This window comes from Nannospalax galili, unplaced genomic scaffold, assembly GCF_000622305.1.
Source record: "Nannospalax galili isolate Female #2095 unplaced genomic scaffold, S.galili_v1.0 scaffold45, whole genome shotgun sequence".
NCBI classification, from domain to species: Eukaryota; Metazoa; Chordata; class Mammalia; order Rodentia; family Spalacidae; genus Nannospalax; species Nannospalax galili.
The window spans coordinates 6,683,413-6,704,417 of NW_008355775.1; the positions used below are offsets into that span (position 1 = coordinate 6,683,413).

General features: G+C 40.0%; 1 protein-coding gene across 2 annotated transcripts in view; it reads left to right on the top strand.

The window, feature by feature from the left end:
* Arsb (arylsulfatase B) overlaps positions 1-21,005 on the top strand; it is a 245,499-nt gene that overhangs the window by 28,024 nt on the left and 196,470 nt on the right. For both annotated transcript variants that reach the window (XM_029556225.1, XM_008853336.3), the window contains exon 4: positions 9,615-9,822. In XM_029556225.1, coding sequence (XP_029412085.1) covers positions 9,615-9,822 — 208 coding nt within the window. The remainder of the gene's footprint in view (positions 1-9,614; positions 9,823-21,005) is intronic.

A 21,005-nucleotide genomic window follows, 5' to 3' on the forward strand; every position in this document is an offset into this window, starting at 1 on the left:
CTTGTTAGCTGCCATGAGGGTGCTGGGATTCGAACCCGGGTCTACAACCAGTGTTCTTAACTACTGAGCCATCTCTCCAGCCCTGGCAATTTTCAAATGTTCATATGAGTCCATTGGAATTTCTTGACAAGGGCTTTTCATGCGAGAGTCCATTGGAATTTCTTGACAAGGCCTTCCAAAAGCATCTCTCTGTTGGGTTCCTCCTCATTTTTCTTTTGTCTTCCAAGGCTGAACTCTACGGTGATGGATTCAGAATTTGCTTTCAGGTATTTTGATAGCTGTTGGAGTTGTTAGAATCAGTGTCAGTTCCCTCTCTAAGGCTATTTAAACAAATCAACTTAGAGAAATGATGTAGCTTGTTCAAGGTCACAGGGCCACTGAAAGTCACAATCAGAATGCAAGTTCATATTCCCTGAAATCCAGAGCTTAGAATCTTAACCAGTGTCCTAGTTTGTTTCTCCATTGCTGTGACAAAACACTCTGACCACTACCAACCTGGTGGGGGGAGGGGGAGAGTTATTTGGCTTACAACTCCCAAGTCACAGTTCCTCAGGGAGCCCAAGGTAGGAACTCAGGGCAGAAACCTGGAGGCAGGAGCTGGAGCACAGGCCATGGAGGAATGCTGCTTAGTGGCTTGCTCCCCTGGCCCATCCTCAGCCTGCTTTCTTATACCATACAGGCCCACCTGCCCAGGGGTGACACCACCCACAGTAGGCTGTGCCCTCCCACAGACTCAATAATCAAGAAGATGCCCCACAGACATGGCCACAGACTGGTCCAGTGGAGGCAATTCCCCAACTGAGGCTCCCTCAACCCAAATGTGTCAAGTTGACACTAAAGCTATCCAGCACAACCAGCTTTCATAGTTCACTTCTAACTTAGAAGTCAAATGCAAAGCTTTCGAACCCTGTTCAGCTTCAACTCAAGGTTCTAGTCTTGACAACTTGTTAGAATCATCTGAAAAACTTGTAAGAAGCACCGATGCCAAATACTGTGAGTTATTGTTCTTAGTTGGGACCCACTTATTGACATTTCCTTAGCACCCCCACCTCCTCAGTGATTCTTCCACGCTGCCACTATTGATAGCCTGTGCAATTAGGAACAGTCTGTGGTGTGTCATTCAAGGATCTCTCAAACATGGAGACAAGCAGATGCCAACTACCTGTTCTGGGCTCACACTCCAACAGTGCCTTAATTATGCAGCAATGATAATCTGCCTACAATAAAAATGCATTCCTATTACCAAACAGTATTTTCTCACAGTGCCCTCATTACATTAAGCGGATAAGAGGAAGCAGCTGGGCTGAAATAGTTCTTTGTGGGTGGGCTGGCTAAACTGCGGTGGTGGGGAAGGCACCGGAACTAAAGACAATAGTAGGCCCCATGAGCTCTCACGCTATGGAAGAGGTGTTGTTGACATGGTTGCTGCTCGTAGGTAGCATTGCAGCAATTGCCAGATGAGAGATGGACGTTTCCTGACAGAGTCTCAAGGGCTCTGAAGCAGTATTCATCTTTCCCAGTGTCCCCAAGCTCAGACATAAGTGAAGGAAATAGTAACAGTGGAGTAGTTACCCAACAGTTTTCATAAGGCAGCTCCTGCAGATGTTCAGTTTCAGTTCTCAGCACAGCGATGCAGCTCACCCGTTCAGGAGCTGTACTTCTCACCATCTGTCCCAGTGTTTCATCAATATTGTGCTAGACTCTCAGATGCCATTTACAGATTGTGACATCAGCAACTTGTTCTAAGGTGGAAGTCATTAAAAGAATATACATGTAGTGTCCACAAGCCAACTAAAAATTGTGCCTGTTTTTAAGGAGCATTTGAGGGAGAGAAGCTATGGAGCTTTGTGTCACAGTTGAGTTGCTGATGCTAGACTCGGAGACACTGCTAACCATGACTTCACATGTGTCAGGAAGGGATGTCCTTTCCTCTCAATTCAGGTTGACTCTCAATAGTAGTAACACTAAGAGTGACAGTAGTATAGCTATAATATAACTGCATGTTAAAATTGCCCCACAGTACTTAGCAGAATAATAAAAATAACCTCCATATCTAATTTACTATAAACTGCCTAGGAAAATGTAATTTGTATTGGAAGAATCTTACTTTTCCCTGGCACAGTTGGGAAGAAATGTCATAATTTGTATGTCAAAGATATTACAATATTTTCAAAACTTATTTGCATTTTTCTATTTATCATTTCAATTCGGAAAACATATAAAGAAATAGAAGACTTCTTCCTTGCTGATGTAAGATTTCTTATCATGGTGAGGATATTCAGAAAATGGATCTTGGGAGCCCTGAGGTGTAATAAGAAAGGGAAAAGAGCCATTAGCATCTTAACTATGACTGTGTGGATTGCAATAGCCCTTGATTGCCTCCCAGAACTTGATGGTAGGACCCTATTGCTGAAGACAGGACATACTTTGGACACAGGATTTGGAGCACTGGAGCTGGAACTGACCTGGAAGCCACCTCCCCTGAATGCTAGCTCTCATAACTTTGGAGAGCACTATGTAAGCTGGTAAGGAAGAACATCAGCTGATGGTCCAGTCCCAGCTTCCAAGACCTAAAAACCACATCAATGACCAGCACAGCAAACAACATTGGTGCAGTAAGTGGCACTTTTATCTTGGGGTTAATCACCAACTACCTAATTGAATTTAAAGTCCACTCAGTGGGAGGAAACTCATGTGTGGTACCATAAACCTAGCCAAATACACATAGCTGGAGAGATCATAGATCTTAGAGAAAACTCCAAGGCTGTCACATCCCTAGACAAATGTAATTGCTTGCTATGTATAAAATATGGATCCTTAAATTTACAGACAAATATCCCAGTCACTACCCATCAGAGAAGCTTCTTTTTTAAGAGACAGAGATAATTATAGAGTTCTATAACTAGTCACACACAGAGATTGTCTGTGAATTGCCCAAGTCTAAGTGGCACATCTAGGATGCAACCTCTACACCTAAGGCTCACAGAACATAGAACAAGGGATGCAGAGAACACCAATGTATCTTTCAACTCTCATCAGTGAAGCTTCTTCATGCAACAGAGGGCCAGGAACCCAAAAGGTCACAAATGGCCAAAATGCAGAAAATAAAGAGTCTGCTGAGTGTGGGTCATTGGACAGGACTCCTATATTAAAATCCAACCACCCAGGGCTCAGGGACCATTGTGGAAGAGGAGGCAGAAAGATTGTAAGAGCTGGGGAAGAGGTGCATGACCATACGGATATAGTCCTACAGGTGCCTGTGACCCTTCTCATACAAACCTACACAAACCTTGTGTCAGCATGCACAAGACCCAGCAACGTTTTTTAAAAAAAACAAAACCCAGCACAGACTGTGGAAATGAACAGTAGGCCCCAATCTTAGTTGAAGTATTATTGACAGCTGATTACTTCTGGGTGAGGAGGAACTGATCTTCTTAAAGGGAGGGACTCCATATGGGCTAACTAGACCTCAGTGGATGAACTTGCACTGAGGGACATCTGGAGATACTAACTTTACATGATAGGCCTAACACAAATGACAGAATGTATGAGCTCCAGTCAGGTGCTATGGGAGGGTGCCAAAGGGGAAGGGGGTATAAAGATGATTTTCTGTCTTAAATACACAAAAATTCAACAAAAATTTAAAAAATATATGTGTGTGGATACCTCTGGTGATTGTGCCTGTGCTTTATGGAATACAACTAGTATTCCATTTTGTAGTCTTAAGATCCTTTAAATGATTTCAGTTAGGGCCAGGGTAAATGTAGCAGCTATGGCCAAATTAGCCAGAACAGGCGCCTGGAACTAAGAAAATATCAAGAACATATCAGGCTCCAGAATAAACCTAGGGATCAGTGGAAATTGACATGGGGGTAGGACTCGTGTATGAATCATACTGTCAGTGAAATGAGAATGGGCCAAAAGGCATGAGAGGACTGAACCTCAGGTCCACAGACCTAGAGGGATAAGGAGCCTATCTCAGGATGGGGGCTGCTTGGTCTGGGAATGAACTGAGGTTCTGACTGGCAGGTGTGGGGAAACTCAGCACCTCACCTGGAGGGCTTGGGGACAGGTGTCTGCAGGCAGGATTCCGATGGTTGTTGGAGAACCTCCCAACCAGAGATAATTGTTCTTTCTACTGGGCTACCATGTAGTGCTAAAACTACTGTTCTTTTTCTCCAATTTTAAAATAGTATAGCAGTGTGTCCTCTTAGTAATGTTGGAGAGTGAATTGTTCATGAATGAAGCTTACCTTCTAAGTACTGAAAGCTTATTTTTAATAGTATTGATAGGAGCATATAAAATGTGTTGCATTGGTCCTAACCTCATGAAATGGGCTGTAGTACACATCACTGTGTCTCCTCCTGGTGACCCAGAGCTGTACAGATATGTGGGGCTGTCCATCCACTCAGAAAATTGCCCTGAACTGCACTTTATGGCAGATGTGAAAAAATATAACCTTTTCTTTGTTCAAAGAATACATTATCTATCTTTTAAGTTATGAACTGGTCAGCACACATGAGAGGCTTTTGCATGGCCTGTGATAGTCCCCTGATAAGCTGGTCTCACCATCAGAGTGGTTTTACTTCCTCTTCTCAACCACATCCTTAGATCTGAGTCAATGTTAGTCAGACTATTACACAGTGGGGACTGCTGTTGTTTATATTGGTCATCCTTCGGGAGCAATAATTTTATCCTTACCCACTGAGGAATAACGATGGGAAAGATTTTCAAATTACTTTTTTTCCTGTACTTAACAAAATAGAATTAAGCTCCACACTATTTGTAAGTTCCTTTAATACTGGTTCCAGAATCATCTTTTCTTTTTTAGATTTGTTTTTAATTTTTTAAATTTGTGTGTGTGTGTGTATGTGTGTGTGTGTGTGTGTGTGTGTCTGTGTGTGTCTGTGTCTGTGTCTGTGTGTCTGTGCATGTATATGAATGTGGGTGCCTAGGAGGTCAAAAGAGGGCTTCAGCTACTCTGGGGCTAGAGTTACAGTGAGTGTGAGCTGCCCAACTGGGTGCTAGGGTCCAAATTCCAGACTCCAGTCCTCTGAAAGAGCAGCAAGCACTTTTGACCATTGAGCCATCTCTCTAGCCCCCAGAATCACCTGTTCCCTGGCAGGATTCTAAGAACTCTCCCTACCACCCTGTCTACTATCATCTTTAGGAATCAGATGCTGGCTGGACATAACCTGCCCTCTCTCCCTCTTCTCCTTCACAACATGGGATGCCATTGTCCTACACATAACTTGGGTATTAGTAGAGAAACTTGCTTCTGTCCTCTCAGGGTTCTGGCTGTTTTGAGACTTAAATGACATGAGACAGATTATGGAGAAAGCATAGTCCAAGTTTTACATAAAGAAATGAAGGTATTAGTCAGTTAGGTGTGTGCTGACTTAGACACAGAATAGTGAACTGAAAATGTGATTAAATGATGTGGGAGGCTTAAGAGATAAGGGTTATTTTAACTAGATTTGTATGGAATTCTCTCCATCTAGACTTCTTGTCCTTGAGGATAAAGATGTGGCTTTTCTTTCTAGTATAGAGACAGCAACTTTCACACTGGAATTCCATCTTCCACTTTGGAGAAACAGCATGAGGGGCAAAGTGGTCTTGTACCTACTATTTTTCAGATACCTTTAACTTAAGCAGTTAGTCTTCCTGAACAGTGTGCCTTCCTCCTTCACCTGATGAGCATGTCTTCTCCATCCTCCCTCTCTCATTCCTCTCTTCCTGCTGCACTCCACCCTCTACTGAGAAACCAACCAAGATCACAGGACTCAGAAAATAGTGACCCCTAAGTACTCTACTGTGGTATGCTGAGTACTTTGAATAGAAGGACAAGTGTAAGAGCCCCAGAAGTGAGGTGTATCTGAAGTCCTGCTTTCTCCCCTAAGACAGGCCAGTGGAATAGAAATCCTCTTCTCCAAGGAAGGTCATAGAAATCAGAGCTCCTTCCCCGAAGGCAGCCAGAAAACTTAAAAACGTTGTTCTAATGTTCCCTGTGTTTCTGTATGGCTTACCCATAAAGAACTGATCTGGCCTACCTTGTCTGATAGTAAATTACACAATGCTCATTCTAGGGCAGCCTGACTCAGACTTTCTGGGAAGAGATGCTACATCAGAGGAACTGAGAAGAATCCTAGTAGACAGGCTTCTCTGGTTTCCTCACTTAGTCTGTTTTCCGTTTTGTCTAGCCAGAGTTTTACACTGCTGTCCTTGCTTCACTAATTCTAAGCATGAGAGTGGACAGATGTCTCTGTCTTTGGGTTTTCATTCTGAAGGCTCCTGAGCCATATAGAACTTTAAATAAGTTGCTTATGTCTTTCTCTTGTGGACCTGTCTTTTCTTACAGAAGTATCTTCTGTGGCTCTTATAGATAAGGGCTGGGCTGCTTGAAAACTGGATGGCTCTTGGGGGTAGGGCTCTCATTTCTCAGATTCTACCATTTTGTTACCAGATGGAGTATGGACATGGAATGATTAGAAATTCTGATTTTTGAATTAAAATTAATTTAAAGGCAGTGTCTCATACTGTAGTCCAGGCTAGCCTGGAACTCACCATATAGCCCAAGCTTCCCTCCAAATGCGTGGCAATTTTCTTGCCTTAGCCTTCCAAGTGCTGGAATTACAGGTATAAGACATTGTGCCCAGCTTAAGAACAGAGTTTAAATAATTTTCATGCAACTTTTGTGATTTTTAATGCTTTAGGTGGGCTGAAAACTATTGTAAGTGTCCAAGTTTTAGTCCTGTCCCCTTCTAAACCTGTGTCGATAGCTGAAATTGGCTCAGGGTCTAGTGCTGAAGACTTAATCAGAAGGACTCCTGCGGCAGAGCTACATACACTACCAGAGTGTGGTGTACTACCGGTATCCTGCCAGAAGGTTCCTTCATGGCCTTCCTCAACATGACCCAGAGGGACACAGGAGAGACACTATGACCTGGATGGATGGAGTATAAATTGTGTGTGCTGAGGAAGAGTGGAGGCAGAGCTAAATAGTGTCAATTTTGGTATGGACTCTAGGAGTGGGAATTTGGAATGTTTTTTCATGGAAAATGTATACAATGAAACATAGACTATGTGCTGTTTTATTCTCTCATCTGTGTCCTTAGTTTAAAAGGTTTTAAGAAGCTGGAGAGGTGACTCAGCAGTTAAGAGAACTGGCTGCTCTTGCAGAGGACCTGGGTTCAGTTCTCAGCACCCACATGATGACTAACAACCATCTGTAACTCTAATTCTAGGGGATCTGATGCCCTCCTCTCACCTTTGTGGGTATTGCACAACATAGCTACACTTACATATAGTATGTATATGAAGGCAAGATATTCATACACATAAAATTTTTTTAAAGTTTTTTAATTAAAGAAAAGTTTTTAAGGACTAAGTGCACACCTTTAATGCCAGCCCTGGGGAGGCAGAGATAGGTATCTGTGAGTTCTAGGCCAGCCTGGTATACATGGTGAGTTCCAGGCCTGCCATGACTACACAGTGAGAGACCCCATCTCAAAACAAACAACCAACCAAAAACGGTTTCAAAGTAGTTACATTGATATTTAACAATGTTTTAAACATTTAATTTGAGGAAAAATGTGTTTCCAAATATCTGAACTCCAAATAAGCTTTCGGGTCTATTTGGGGTATCAGTATGGGCACTCCATACAGATACAGAGTTTATAACAGACTGGCAAAGGGGTATATGTATCATTTGGAATAATTTATTGACAGTGAAGAATGAAATGAGAGCCTCTCCTCTGTTTTTAGCCTTCTCCCGTAACTTTATGATTTAAGTGCCTCCAATACTCTAATAGAATTGTGTGCATGTTCTTGGGTTGAAACCATTGTCTCTTTGAGGGTTTAACTCACTGGGAAATTCTGCCGAGGATAGTACAGGGAATGCCGGCAGAGAGGCTTAGTGAACAGAAAGGCTGGGTTGGAATACCACAGATGCTGAACACTACAAATTAGCATAAGAGAAAAGACAGGATCTACAGATCATACTTCTTGGTTTCTGGGAATTAAGTTAGCCTTATATTTATTTGGTTCTACATCAAAGACTAACAAAGCACAGTGTTTTCTCAAAAAAATATATAAATATGTAAACTCCTCTTTGTTTTCAGCGAAAGTATCCACTGGTACATACCCACCTTGTAGTGGGGAGGTTGCCAGTAAGAAACCACTCATTAATTAGTATGGACTTGGGCAAATCATATAACCTTACAAGCCTCAGATAACTCATCTGTAAAATAGATTTAACATAGGATGGTTTGAGTATTAAATGAGAGAAAGTAGCTAAATTACTATCAGAGTACCTACTACGTAAAAACATTTAATAATGGTGCTATTGTTGATATTATTTGTTTGTCTCAGAGCCTTCTTTGCCATTCTAGATCTTTGTCTTTTTTTTAAGTCTTTTGTTTTTTTAAATATATTTATTGAGACATTTATATAGCACAAAATTCACTCTAAGTATATAGTTCATCAAGAAATTGAAGACATGTCCATTTATGACCTCAATCTAATTTTAAAACATCTTATCACCCTTGAGAGAAATTTGTACCTTTTTAGTAGTCACTCATCATCCCCCTTCCAGAATTCCCTATAGCCCCAGACAACCATAACCTACTTTCTGCCTCCATAGGGCTGTCTATTCTGTATATTCATATCAGTGCATTTACACAGCTGTGGTCCTTGAGGTTGACTCTTTTCACATATTTTCAAAGCCTGTCTATGTTGTAGCACCCCACTTATTTTGTTGGCATATCATACTGCCAAACATGCTCTGCATTTCATTTATCCATTCATCAATTTGTGCACATTTGGGTTTTTCTACTTTTTTGGTATTATGACTAATACAATGACATTTTGTAGGCATTTTACATGCATGTATGCTTTCATTTTTCTCTGGGAATGGAAATTCGGAGTCACATTATGGTAGCTGTGTTTAGCAGTTTCAAAAACTTCAAACTGATTTTTCAGTGTCCTCTGTATATCATTTATATACAAGAGAGGATTCTAATTTTTCCATATCCTCGTCAGCATTATTGCTAGTTTTCCCTTTTAAAAACTGTAAGCATCAGGGCTGGTGAGATGGCTCAGTGGTTAAGAATACTGGCTGTTCTTGCAGAGGACCTGAGTTTGAATCCAAGCACCCACATAGGGGCTAACAACCATCTATAACTCCAGTTCCAGGGGAATCTGATGCTCTCTTCTGACCTCCACGGGCATTGCACGACACAGCGAAGATAATACACTCATACACATAAAATAAAAATAATAAATAAAATGTTAAATAAATAAATAAATTGTAAGCACTCTATGGATATGCAGAAATATCTCACTGTGGTTCTGGATGACTAATGAGGGAACTCATCATGTGGTTATGGACATTTGTATATCTTTTTTGGAGAAATATTCAAATTCTTTGTATTTAGTTTGGTTGTCTTTTATTATTGAGTTGTTTATAAATACAGGATAGGAGTTCTTTATCACAGATATGATTTGTAGATATTTTTAGTGTACTCTTGTAGGTTGCCTTGATGTTATTTATATGAGGTGATAAATCTCAACTGTCTCATTGTTCTATATTTAAAGCTTTCATGCTCTCTTTCCAGCCTCTATTCCTCTACCTTGCTCTCCAGTCTGTCCATGATCCGCTTCAGGTCCCTGAGGAATACCTGAAGCCATATGACTTTATCAAAGATAAGCACAGACATATCTATGCGGGGATGGTGTCCAGTATGGATGAAGCAGTGGGAAATGTCACTGCAGCCTTAAAAAGCCATGGGCTCTGGAACAACACGGTGTTCATCTTCTCCACAGGTAAGTCAGCCAGTAGGAAACGCCTCTTTGGCAAAGCCTAGGACATGGCATTCAGTGAGTAGAATGAAGACAAATTGGAACAGTTAGTGCTTCCTTATTAAAATAAATGCAAATTGCAACAATGGAGACACAACCACAGTGGACAGATGTGATTAAGGAGACAGAATTACATGCCTTTCCTCCATCTGTATTTCAAAATATATGGGAATGTACCTTCCCATATACTGAAGACCAGTGCTCACCAAGTAAATTAGTGACCGTCACACATCCACAGGGTAGGATCCTGAGTGGTTTTCCATTCTCTGCAGCCCAGCAGCCATCTATGACTACCACTGCCCCCAACTGAGGGTCTTTGTTAGCAGTGCAGAGATAGAAACATTAGAAGACAGATAGGAGAAGGAGCCAGTTCAACTTTGGCTAGAGTCCCCAAGCATAGATTTTTTTTTTTTTTGTATTAAAAATGTTTTCTTACAGTAAAAGTCATACCTGTTCATTACAGAAAAAAAATAAAACAGAAAAGGCATAAAGAAAATTCAAAAATTTCAGCACTTGGAGAGGACTTTTGAAAATCATTTTCATTAGGGAAATACCTTTTTGATTGCTAATCATATATATATGTATATATATGCCTCCCCATCCCATTAGAAAGTTTATATTTATATAAAATGTACATATATATATGATCTCCCCTCCCCATTAGAAAAAGCACATATGTGTGTGTTTGTGTGCGTGTGTGTGTGTGTGATCTGCCCCCATTAGGAACAGTTTGTATTAATTTATTATACATTAATTATATTATATATTAACATTTAATTATTGTCTTGAGTATTCATGAAACACTTCTAAAATTTTTTATTGATTTGAGAATTGTATACAGTGTATTTTGGTCATATTCAGATTCCTTTCCCCCCTCCCCCTGACTTACTACCCATCCCCAACATGTCCTATATTAGTATTTTTTAAATGGCTTATCTCATCTAATCTGTGTTTCCCAAATGTTCTGGTCAACCTACCAAGCATCACATCAGTAAGGAAAACTGACTCAGGAAATATTTTCTATATGAAAATGCAGGACCTTTTCTGGTGGAAAATTTTCTTGAACTATTGATTTTGGAATTGTGTAGCCTTCTACCCTACCTCTTTCTTTATAGAATTCTTGTTATTTGGTACTAGATCAATTTTATTTAAAAAATTTATTTATTATTTTTATTTTATGTGTATGAGTGTATTGCCTACATGTATGTGAGTGCATTCATATCATGCAGTGCCCACAGAGATCAAAAGAGGGCAATTGATAAACTGGAAATGGAGTTACAGACCGTAGTTAGCCACCATATGAGTGCTGGGAATCAAACCCAGGTCCTCTGCAAGAGCAACCAGTGCCCTTAACCACTGAGCCATCTCTCCAGCCTCTAGATAATTTTCTAATATTCTTAAATTTTTTTTTCTCCTGTTTTCTTTGTATTTCTTTTACTGTTTGGAACATTCATCAGCATTTTCTAAACTTTGTGTTGAATTTATCTTTAAATTGATTTGTTTCAATCACCAGATTTTTTTTTAATTACTAAGAATTCTTCTTTCCTGACAATTCCTTTATTGTGTGAAGTTTTGTGTTTTACTTTATAGATATAGAAAATTGTTCTTCCAAAGCCTGTGCTTTAACATATGTGTACATACTTGATTATAGGTACATTTATATGCATATATGCATATTTTTGGTTTTCTATATTCCCAACGTCTCTTTTTTAAGTTTTTCTTTGTTGTTTTCAATATGTTTATGTCTTTGTTTTAGTCTCTCTTTCAAGTGAGTGAATTTTTCAAAGAACCAACAATTTAATTGCAGGGCTTAACATTTAGTGAGTTTTACTGTAAAGTAGCTGTGCTGCGCTGAGGAGACAGGCCGAGGGACAAGCAAGACAGTAATCTTGCTGTTCTTGAAGTTGTTCTACTGAGAGTTGTTTTGCTTTGTTTTTAATTAAGTATAGTTATCAATTTAGCATTTTGGGGGGCACATACTATGTACAGAACAATTTTAAGTGCTTTACATGATTAGTTCAACTGATCCTCACCATAACTCATTCTCTCAAGACTGTTACCCCATCTTGCAGATGTGAGAACTGAAACATAGAGAAGTTATTAATTTGCCAAAGGTTACACAGCCACAGTCATCTGTGCCTGGCTTCAGTGCCATCTTGCTTTAGAGGCAGTGATCTGTTTGTTTGTCTGAGACAAGGTCTCCTCACTATGTAGCCTAGGCTGTTCTGAATTCACAATCCTCCTGCCTTAGCCTCTTGCTGCGATTACAGCTATTCATCATTGTGCCTAAGGAATTGATGATCTTGATGTTCTCCTTGAACTCCCGATACAGCAAATCTGTTTCCATTGTGGGCTGCATGGTGATGTACTCAGAGCAAGGAAGGGTCCAGAGTGGGTTAAGGTGTTGAACTGAGGGGCTTGCTTATACTTGCTTATACTGCTTATACTTGCTTATACTGCATGTATGTAAGTGCACTCATGTCATGCATTGCCCACAGAGATCAGAAGAGGGCAATGGATACCCTGGAAATGGAGTTACAGACCATAGTTAGCCACCATGTAGGTGCTGGGAATCGAACTGGGCCATCCTCTGCAAGAGCAGTCAGTACTCTTAATCGCTGAACCATCTCTCCAGCCCCCAAATGCTATAATTTTCTAAGTGTTCCCTGTTATGATAAAGGTTAAATGTAAGATGAAAGTTTTTTTCACAAAACTATCATTAAGGAAAAAAGGAAGGTATATGGAATTCCTTACAAGATCTCTCATAATCTGGGAGTCGGTCTAAATTTGCTTGATTCAAAAAGCCTGGTATAGCATTTTGTTGTTTTTGTCTATGCTGGTACTGAAGGCCTATAGCGGTCTCTAGAAAGAATTAATTAAAAAGAGACCGGGATGCTTAACACTGATTTAATAATTACACCTGGAAAATAACCTCACAATGACAAAGATTGGAGACTATATTAAAAGAAAAATATTTTGTTCTAACGATCACGCTTACACAATTTCTGGACAAATGATTTCCTGAATTGAAAATCCGTATGGATTCATATATTATTCATGAGCTAAAAAGTGCTGAGAAATGAAGACAGTATTTCTAGGAGACTGTTAGATACCTTAAACTGGCTCTTGTAATAATCAAGGTGCTGCTGTCAGGAATGCCTGATAAGAGAAGGCAGATTAAACTTTTTTTCATGATATGATGAGAATGAAAAAAATATTTTGGCATCAATTTTTTGTTATATGACTTCAAATACGTATAACTAGAATTTAAAATAGTTAACTTGTTCATAAACAATTAACATCTCATTCATTTTAGTTGTCAAAAATATTTGAAACTTCTCACTGAGAAAATGGGGATTACTTTATACTTGGGCTGTCTTACCTCCTGATGCTGTGATATGTTAACGATACCTTTAGTCATCTTTGCTTGGTTGGACTGCATCCAGCTTGACTGTATCTGTATATTCTTATGATGCTCCTGAGTACAGTTTACTTGAGTTTTATTTAGGATTTTTATACCAATTCAGAAGTGAGAGGGGTTGGTTTCCTTTTTCTCTGTCAAATTTTGTTTTGGTTAAATTCATGTGATAAAATAATTTGTGTGGTTTTCCCATCTCTTTCTAGAATGTTTACAAGATCTCTCCAGCTAAGCTGCTCCCTGAAACCTTCCTTGGAGGCACTTGAAACGTTGTCCCCGTAGTTTAAATTTTTTGCTTAATTATATATAGATAGGAGTCTTTACAGTGATCCTTTTGATTTATACCTTGAGATTATTCTTCTCTGTAGGAAGTTTTCTGTGTTCATACTTTAACTTACTGCTTTTGTTCTGCTTGATTTATTTTTAAAAAATCTTCAATTAATAGGTTGAATCATTGACTCAACTTTTTTCTTACCCTCTTTTGACTTTCTGTCCTTTACCCCAGTCTCCAAAGCTCCTCTGGATTACCAGTTGGACAGTTTTATCATTTAAATTCCGTTCTTTAGTATCCCCAGTGGAGATTACTCTGATTGTATTTTTAATGTCTTTGCAGTCCTTCTTCGCTTGGCCTCGTCAGTGGCCTTTTCCATTAAGCTTCCTGGTAACAGTGACTACTGTTTGTTAAGTCTTGACTGCATACCCAGACCCTGCTTGTGTTTCTTTCTGCTTGCCGTATACTTGTACTTGCTTATAATGCAAACTCAAAAGCTCAAGTTTCCCTTGTGAGATAGTTCCCAACACCCATTTTATCAAAGCCACCAAAACGTCAAAAAGCTAAGAGATTTGCTACACATCAGACAAATGGGTGACCGGAATTCAAACTCAGACCTACTGGAGGTTGGTATCTAATTACTGCTCAATTGCTCTTTGCAGCATCTCTTCTCATCTCACAGTTTCTCTCTCTCTCTCTCTCTCTCTCTCTCTCTCTCTCTCTCTCTCTCTCTCATCTCTGTCTTGGTTTTCTTCACATTTATTCTCAGATCCAACCTTTCCCCAAATCCATCTGAATAGAACTTCTCTAAGAATCTTCATTCTTCTGCTGAATCATTGCCAGCTGAATCCTCTTCCTCTGAATATAAACCATGAAAGATGTATCTACACAGAGCGTGAGGGCATCTCCTGCCTGCGGCCACTGTCCCCTGGCTAACTCCTCACATCTGTGACTTGAGGTCAGGTTGATGCTCACAGCTGGCTGATTCCCCATGCCTTTCAGGCAGGAAGTGTGCTACACTTTGCAGAAGCTATTTCCTGGTTATATTTTCTTCCCTTCTGACTTCCTGGTTCTTTGACAGGTTAAAAGTACTCCTCCCACCCTCACCCCCACCCCCGGGTGCAGTGACCCAGCTCTCCCCAGCTCCATCCTGTCAGGGCTTTACTTTTGGACATACCCCAGGAGACCATGCACTTTGCTGCCCAGCCCTTCTTTCCTCCTGCCCCTTGCCTTCTAGAAGCATTTATGACCTCTAACAACACATAGAAAGGTAAAGAGGTAATCATTCTTTGTTCATGTCAAAAATTAGCACTCCCTGGCTGTTCCTGCCTCTGTTCAGGTAGGTGGGGTGGCTCATGTCCAGAGACCACACACTGAAAGTCAGCCCTGATTCCTCAAACCATATAGTTTATGAAATTGTTTCAAGAGTCTGACGTCATAAGCTGTTTGTCCTTTGTTGTGTCTTGGGTTGTGCTGGGTTTTCCTCTTGCTCTGTGTTTGTTTTTAGCTAGATATTGGTTAAAAGGGAACAGCACTAGTAGCTATTGGGAAGACATGATTTTAACCTTGACTCCCATCAACCACAGCTTACCTTTCTTGTTACTAACCTTCTAGAATCTGCACAGAAACCTGACCTTGAGGAAAGTTACTTACAAATGAGAGCCAGTTCTTGGGAAATTAAGTCATGAGTTAAAACTAGGAAATCTGATGTTGAAATCTCAAGAAAGCAGTGGTGTCTTAATGCAGCCGCTACATGTTTATACCAGCTCTCATCAGAATAACCGGCTTCACTTTGCTTTAGAGGACAGCTAAAAGGAGACACCTAATTTGCGTTTCTTTATGCAGAGAATTTTTCTGTATTTATTGACAAGCCATTGCCTGAAGTAGAATTTAATAATATGCTGTCACAATGTGGTTAAAGCCTGGAGACAGCCTCCACTGAAATCACAGCACTTCAGTGACTCATTTTTCCCACTTTGCTCCCTACATCTCTCAGAACTGCTCTTTGCAAGCACCTGAATGCTTGTATATCCCAACAAGTAAGCATTCAGTGCGTTAGTATAGAGACCCAGGAAAGACTGATGTCCTGATACTGGCTTGTATTTACTGACAGGAAAGGCACAAGCATAGATTTTAGGTTTTTATGCTTGGGGGAACTTGCTTTTTTTAAGAAGAAAAAGTTTCTTGTATAATCTGAGAGAAATCTGCAGAGGCATCTCGTTCCTTGCCACCGAGCCTTCATTGTCACGTTTAAGGTAGCCATCCCAGTGTACTTTGCTAAAACAGTTCCTGAGGGGATGTCTGCACAACATAGTACATGTGCCAAATGTCACTGAATCCAGCACTTCAAAATGGCTTACTCCAGGCCTTGTGAATTTCACCTCATTTTTTAAGTTTATTTTTGATTTTTTAGTATATATGTTTTAATATTTTTATTGAATTTTATGAAATGTATTTTGATCATATTCAGACCCCCTCCTCTATCTGCACTGCATGCCCCCTTAATACCCCTCACCTGATTTCATGTACTCCATTGTGCGTATATATATATATATAAAATTTTTTTTTTAAAGACCTGTCAAGTCTTATTTGTGCCCACAAATGCCCTTTAGTGTGGGTCCACCTGTCAGAGCCTGGTTAACCTACCCAGCGTGATACTTTTAAGGAAACTGAATCTTAGTCTCTCAGAAGCTATCTGTTGCCAATATTTCCTCAGCTAGTGTTGGGGCTTCTTACCCACCTCCCCACCCCTATTTTGTCTGACTTGAGCTTATGTAAGACTTGTGCATGCTGTCACAATTGCTGCGAGTTCATATGAGTAACTGCCCAGCTGTCTGGAAAACACTGTTTCCTTGTGGTCATTCACTACCTCTGGCTCTTACACTCTTCCTGCCCCCTCTTCCACAATGATCCCTGAGCTTTGATAGACAGAGTTTTGATAGATATATGTATCTTATTCAGGGCTAAGCACTCTACAATCTCTTACTTTCTGCACATTGACTAGTTGTAAGTCTCTGTGTTAATCACTATCTGCTGCGTGAGGAAGCTTCTCTGGTGAGCTATGAGAGTTGAGAGGTGCATTAATCTATGGGTATAACAATCATTAGTGATTGATCTAATACTGTGCCTATTTGGCAGAATAGTAGTAGTAGTAGGCTCTCCCCTAGGACCTATGATCAATTCGGTCATAGATTCCTAGGCCTGATATTACTGTCAAGTATGGGCTCCATCTTGTAAAGTGAACTTTAAATCCAATTTGAAAGTAGATGGTTACTCACATAACATTTATGCCACTATTGTACCAGTGGGCATACCTTGCTGGTCCAATTGTTACTGTAACTCACAGGATTCACAGCTAGGCAACGTGGATGATTGCTTTTCTCTCCCAGTAGCATGCCTAGCATCCTCCAGTACTTTGAAAGCTAGCCAATAGAGATGAAGCTTTGAGGTCAGTTCCAACTTGCTTTCTCCTTATTTTTTCTACAACTCATGTATGTAGTATCTTCAGCAATAGGGTAAATGGACTCCCTCTTTTGAAGCTGTTGACCAGGGGTTCCACAGATATTCAAACAATATTGGCTATTGCCTCTGCCCTTGGTTACTCACCAGAACTTGATGGCAGTAATTTTATTGTATTTTTATGTATTTATTTGTATGCTTGTGTGTGTACTCACATATAACACATGCACATGGAGATCAACAAACTACTTGCAGGAGTTGGATCTCTCCTTCTACCATGTGAGTTCCAGGGATCAAACTAAGGTTGTCAGACTTGGCAACAAGTGTCTTTACCTACTGAGCCATCTCACAGGCCCTCAGCTTTATTTTTAAAGTTTTAAAGTTTCTCATACTAACCACAAACCTACTGAATAAAAAAATCCAGGAGCTGGTGGCTGTGATGGCTAATCTTGGTTGTCATTTTGACACACCTGAGAAGAAGGAACCTCAATCTAGAAATTTCCTCCATTGCAAGCCTGTGGACCTGTCTCAGGGACATTTTCTTGATTGTTAATCAGTGTAGGAGGGCCCAGCCCACTGTGGACAGTGCCGTCCCTGAGCAGGTTGGCCTGAGCTGTGTAAGAAATGTAGTAAATGTGAACCTGAGAGCAAGCCACTGCAGCATTCCTCCATGGTCTCTGCTTCAGTTCCCGCCTCCAGATTCCTGCCTTGAGTTCCTGCCCTGACTTCCTGCAGTAATGAACTGTTACCTAGATGAAATAAACCTATTCCTCCCCAAGGTGCTTTTGCTTATGGTATTTATCACAACAACAAAGGCAGACTAAGACAGGGGATTAGGACTTCGTAACAGCAATCCAGGTAAGTCTTTTGTACATAGAATTTTGAGAACCTCTAAGCTAAGGTAAGTCCTATTCAAATATTGGGAATTTACCTAGCTAGAAATAAATATAATTATTTATTTTAATTTTATCATGCATATATATGTATACACATACATCTCCTCCTCATTAGACAAAATATATATACTCCTAGAATTTGAACTATGATCATATGCTATTGGAGAAGGATTAGAGGATCATCTTTGTATAAAAACACAGTGGTATGTCTGTAATGAGTTGAGCAATATTTGCCAACAGTTGTATTAATCATATATATTTATGTGTGTTTGTGTGTATAACCTGCCATAACCAACTGAGCATAGAGTTAAGCTCTTCCCAGGTAGCTTTCATTCCAAGAACAAGTTTCTAGATACTTCTTAAAAGCTAATAAGACAAACTTATATTTAATTATTCTGCTCTTCATGCTCCTACTGATAGAAATTACAACACTGATTGATAAATGCCACTCTCTTATGCATTTGGGCTTTTTTTCCCCCCAGTATTAGGGATTGAACGTAGAGTCATACATATGAGGCAAGCACTTTATCACTGGGCTACACCTCCATCCCAAATGACTCTTTCTGTAATGTGTGGTTATATTACTGCTAGCAAATGTTGCCTCTCTCTTTGCAGACCTCCCATTGTGTTCTTTTTATACAGAGTTCCTTCTTATTCTTCTCTGATAGCATGTGATCAGAGTTCAAGTCCTAGCTTTTCTGCCAATGAGTTTTATAGACTCTGGTTCAGTTTCACTATCTATTAAATGACCATTAGTTTATTTACTCATGTAGGAACAAATTACCTCTAATGGCAGTGGGGAGAGACTGACAAGTTTTATACAATATCAGATTTTCATTTTAGGCTTGGTGTGGAGAGTGAATGGAAGCAGGCTGACCTTTTAGGAGGCTCTGACAATAAAGAGGAGTGAGAGGATAAAGACAGAGGGGAAGGATGGAACTGCAAAAGCAGATTTAAGAAACAGGAATACTTGGGCCAAGAATTATTGCTCTGAGCGCTCTTGTTCCTAAGAATGTTGATGACCTGCTAACTCTGGGTTTTCAAAACTTGTCAGTGCCAGAGACAGCCTTGATAGAGCCATCCCTCTCGTTGGCACTAGGATGCATTTGCAGAGAGCTGCAAAGGGTGCAACCCATGGCCAGAGTGCCCATGTAATCCACATGGCAGTAGATTTGCAGGCCATGGATTCATAGAGATGGGGATTAGGAGAATTTAGAATGTGTGAAACCAGTCTGTCTGCTGCTCTGACTTGATAGTGTGGTTGTGGTTTACCAAATGGGCTCTGCAGGGCTCAGGCCAGGCCTGCACAGTGGAGAAGGGGCCTAGCCCCAACATCAGTGCCAGCCTTAAGAACACTGGATCCTATGAACAGCACATTTCTGCTTAGATAGGTTAATTTATTGCAGAACAAATTTATTACCTGCGCATTCAAATTATATCAAATTACATGTAATTTGAGACCTCCAGTGGAGTAAAAAAGAATCTTAACCAATCCCTCTAAATCCAACATCCCTTTCTCCTTTTCATTCAGAATTCTTTTTAAAATAGGTAACAGCAAAGAAGAGCAGCTTCATGGTTTTAAATGTGCTCATGCAATTGGCAAACAACAAATATTATAGAAATTCTGTGCTAGAAACAAGCCATCTGACTTCTGGCAAACCAGTCTGGCTAGGCGCTGCAAACCCTTAAATAAATTTCTGAGAAAAGCCTGTTAAACACATAAACCAGGTAATATATCTAGACACTTTCTTTCCTTACCATTGTGTATTTAACACATGTCTATCAAGGAAGAAAGTAACAATGTGTGGCTTAAAACTATGCGACTAGAATGACCTTTCCCCTAACAGTGATTAATCCATGTCAGCTCTTGAGATTTTGCATGTTAATGTCCACATGTTGCCTCACTTGAAACTTTTATTCAAAGGGGATGTTAATTTGTTCATTATTTACTGAATGAAAATAATAACCAATATACTTTAAAAGGCCCCAGACCAGGCTTGCCTTTGTATTCTCTGTGACAGCCACTGAATCATCAATCCCAGTGTCAAAGGCAAGGATGCCTCCCAATCCTTATGTTTATCAGATTGTCAATGTTCTATTATATTGTTTCATAGATACAAGAATATAATATTGTTGATATTTTGAATCTTCAGCAGGAGAAACATGAAGTAATCAGCTTTTCACACTTCTGTGAACATACAGCACTGTGGCCTTTCTCTGAGTTTATAATTAATGGATGATCCATATTGGACTGAACATATTTATTGACTGTGTTTCAGGAAGCTTTCCAATTTTTTTGCCTTTACTTTCTTTGTCACATTTGAATTCCATTTTATTTTTTTTATTCTCTTTAAAATTTATTTTTATTTTATGTGTATGAATGTTATGCATGTATGTAAGTGTACCTGTGTTGTACAATGCCCATGGAGGACAGAAGAGGGTATCAGATCCCCTAGAACTGGAGTTATCAGTGGTTGTTAGCTGCCATGTAGGTGCTGGGATTTAAACCCAGGTCTTCTACAAGAGCAGCCAGTGCTCTTAACCGCCAAGCCATCTCTTCAGCCCTGCTTTCACATTACATTTTAAAGGTCATGTTTAAGATAGTTCCATTTCTTGTGTTTGTACACTCCTCTCAGAACTCATTGGAGCCAAAGTTCCCTCTGAGTCAAGAGGAATATGGTACACATGTCTCAGGGGAAGTTGATTCAGGATGAGAAACAGATTCTATATACTTAGAAATAAGCACCTGAAAACCACAGTTACAGCAAGAAGGGGCTGATGTAAACTCAACAGCCACAAGCTGCTGCTCTGTGTTTATGTCTCTTATGTTCATCTGCTGTCTCCTACATCAATCTCACCAAATATTTAAGATATCAAACCCATCAAGACAGGCTAACTGTTAATATATGCCTGTGAACTCTGCAAACAAATGTTATTGAATGTGTTACTTGGGCAAGGTGAGCCTTGTCTAAGCATAAAGAAGTATACAGGGCTTTTCTGACGTCAAGATTACTCAGACTAGAGAGGAACCAAATAAAAGGAAAGACTAGTTAGAAGATACCGGTTAGACCTCTGGCTCGTGGGATGAGCAAGAATGACAGCT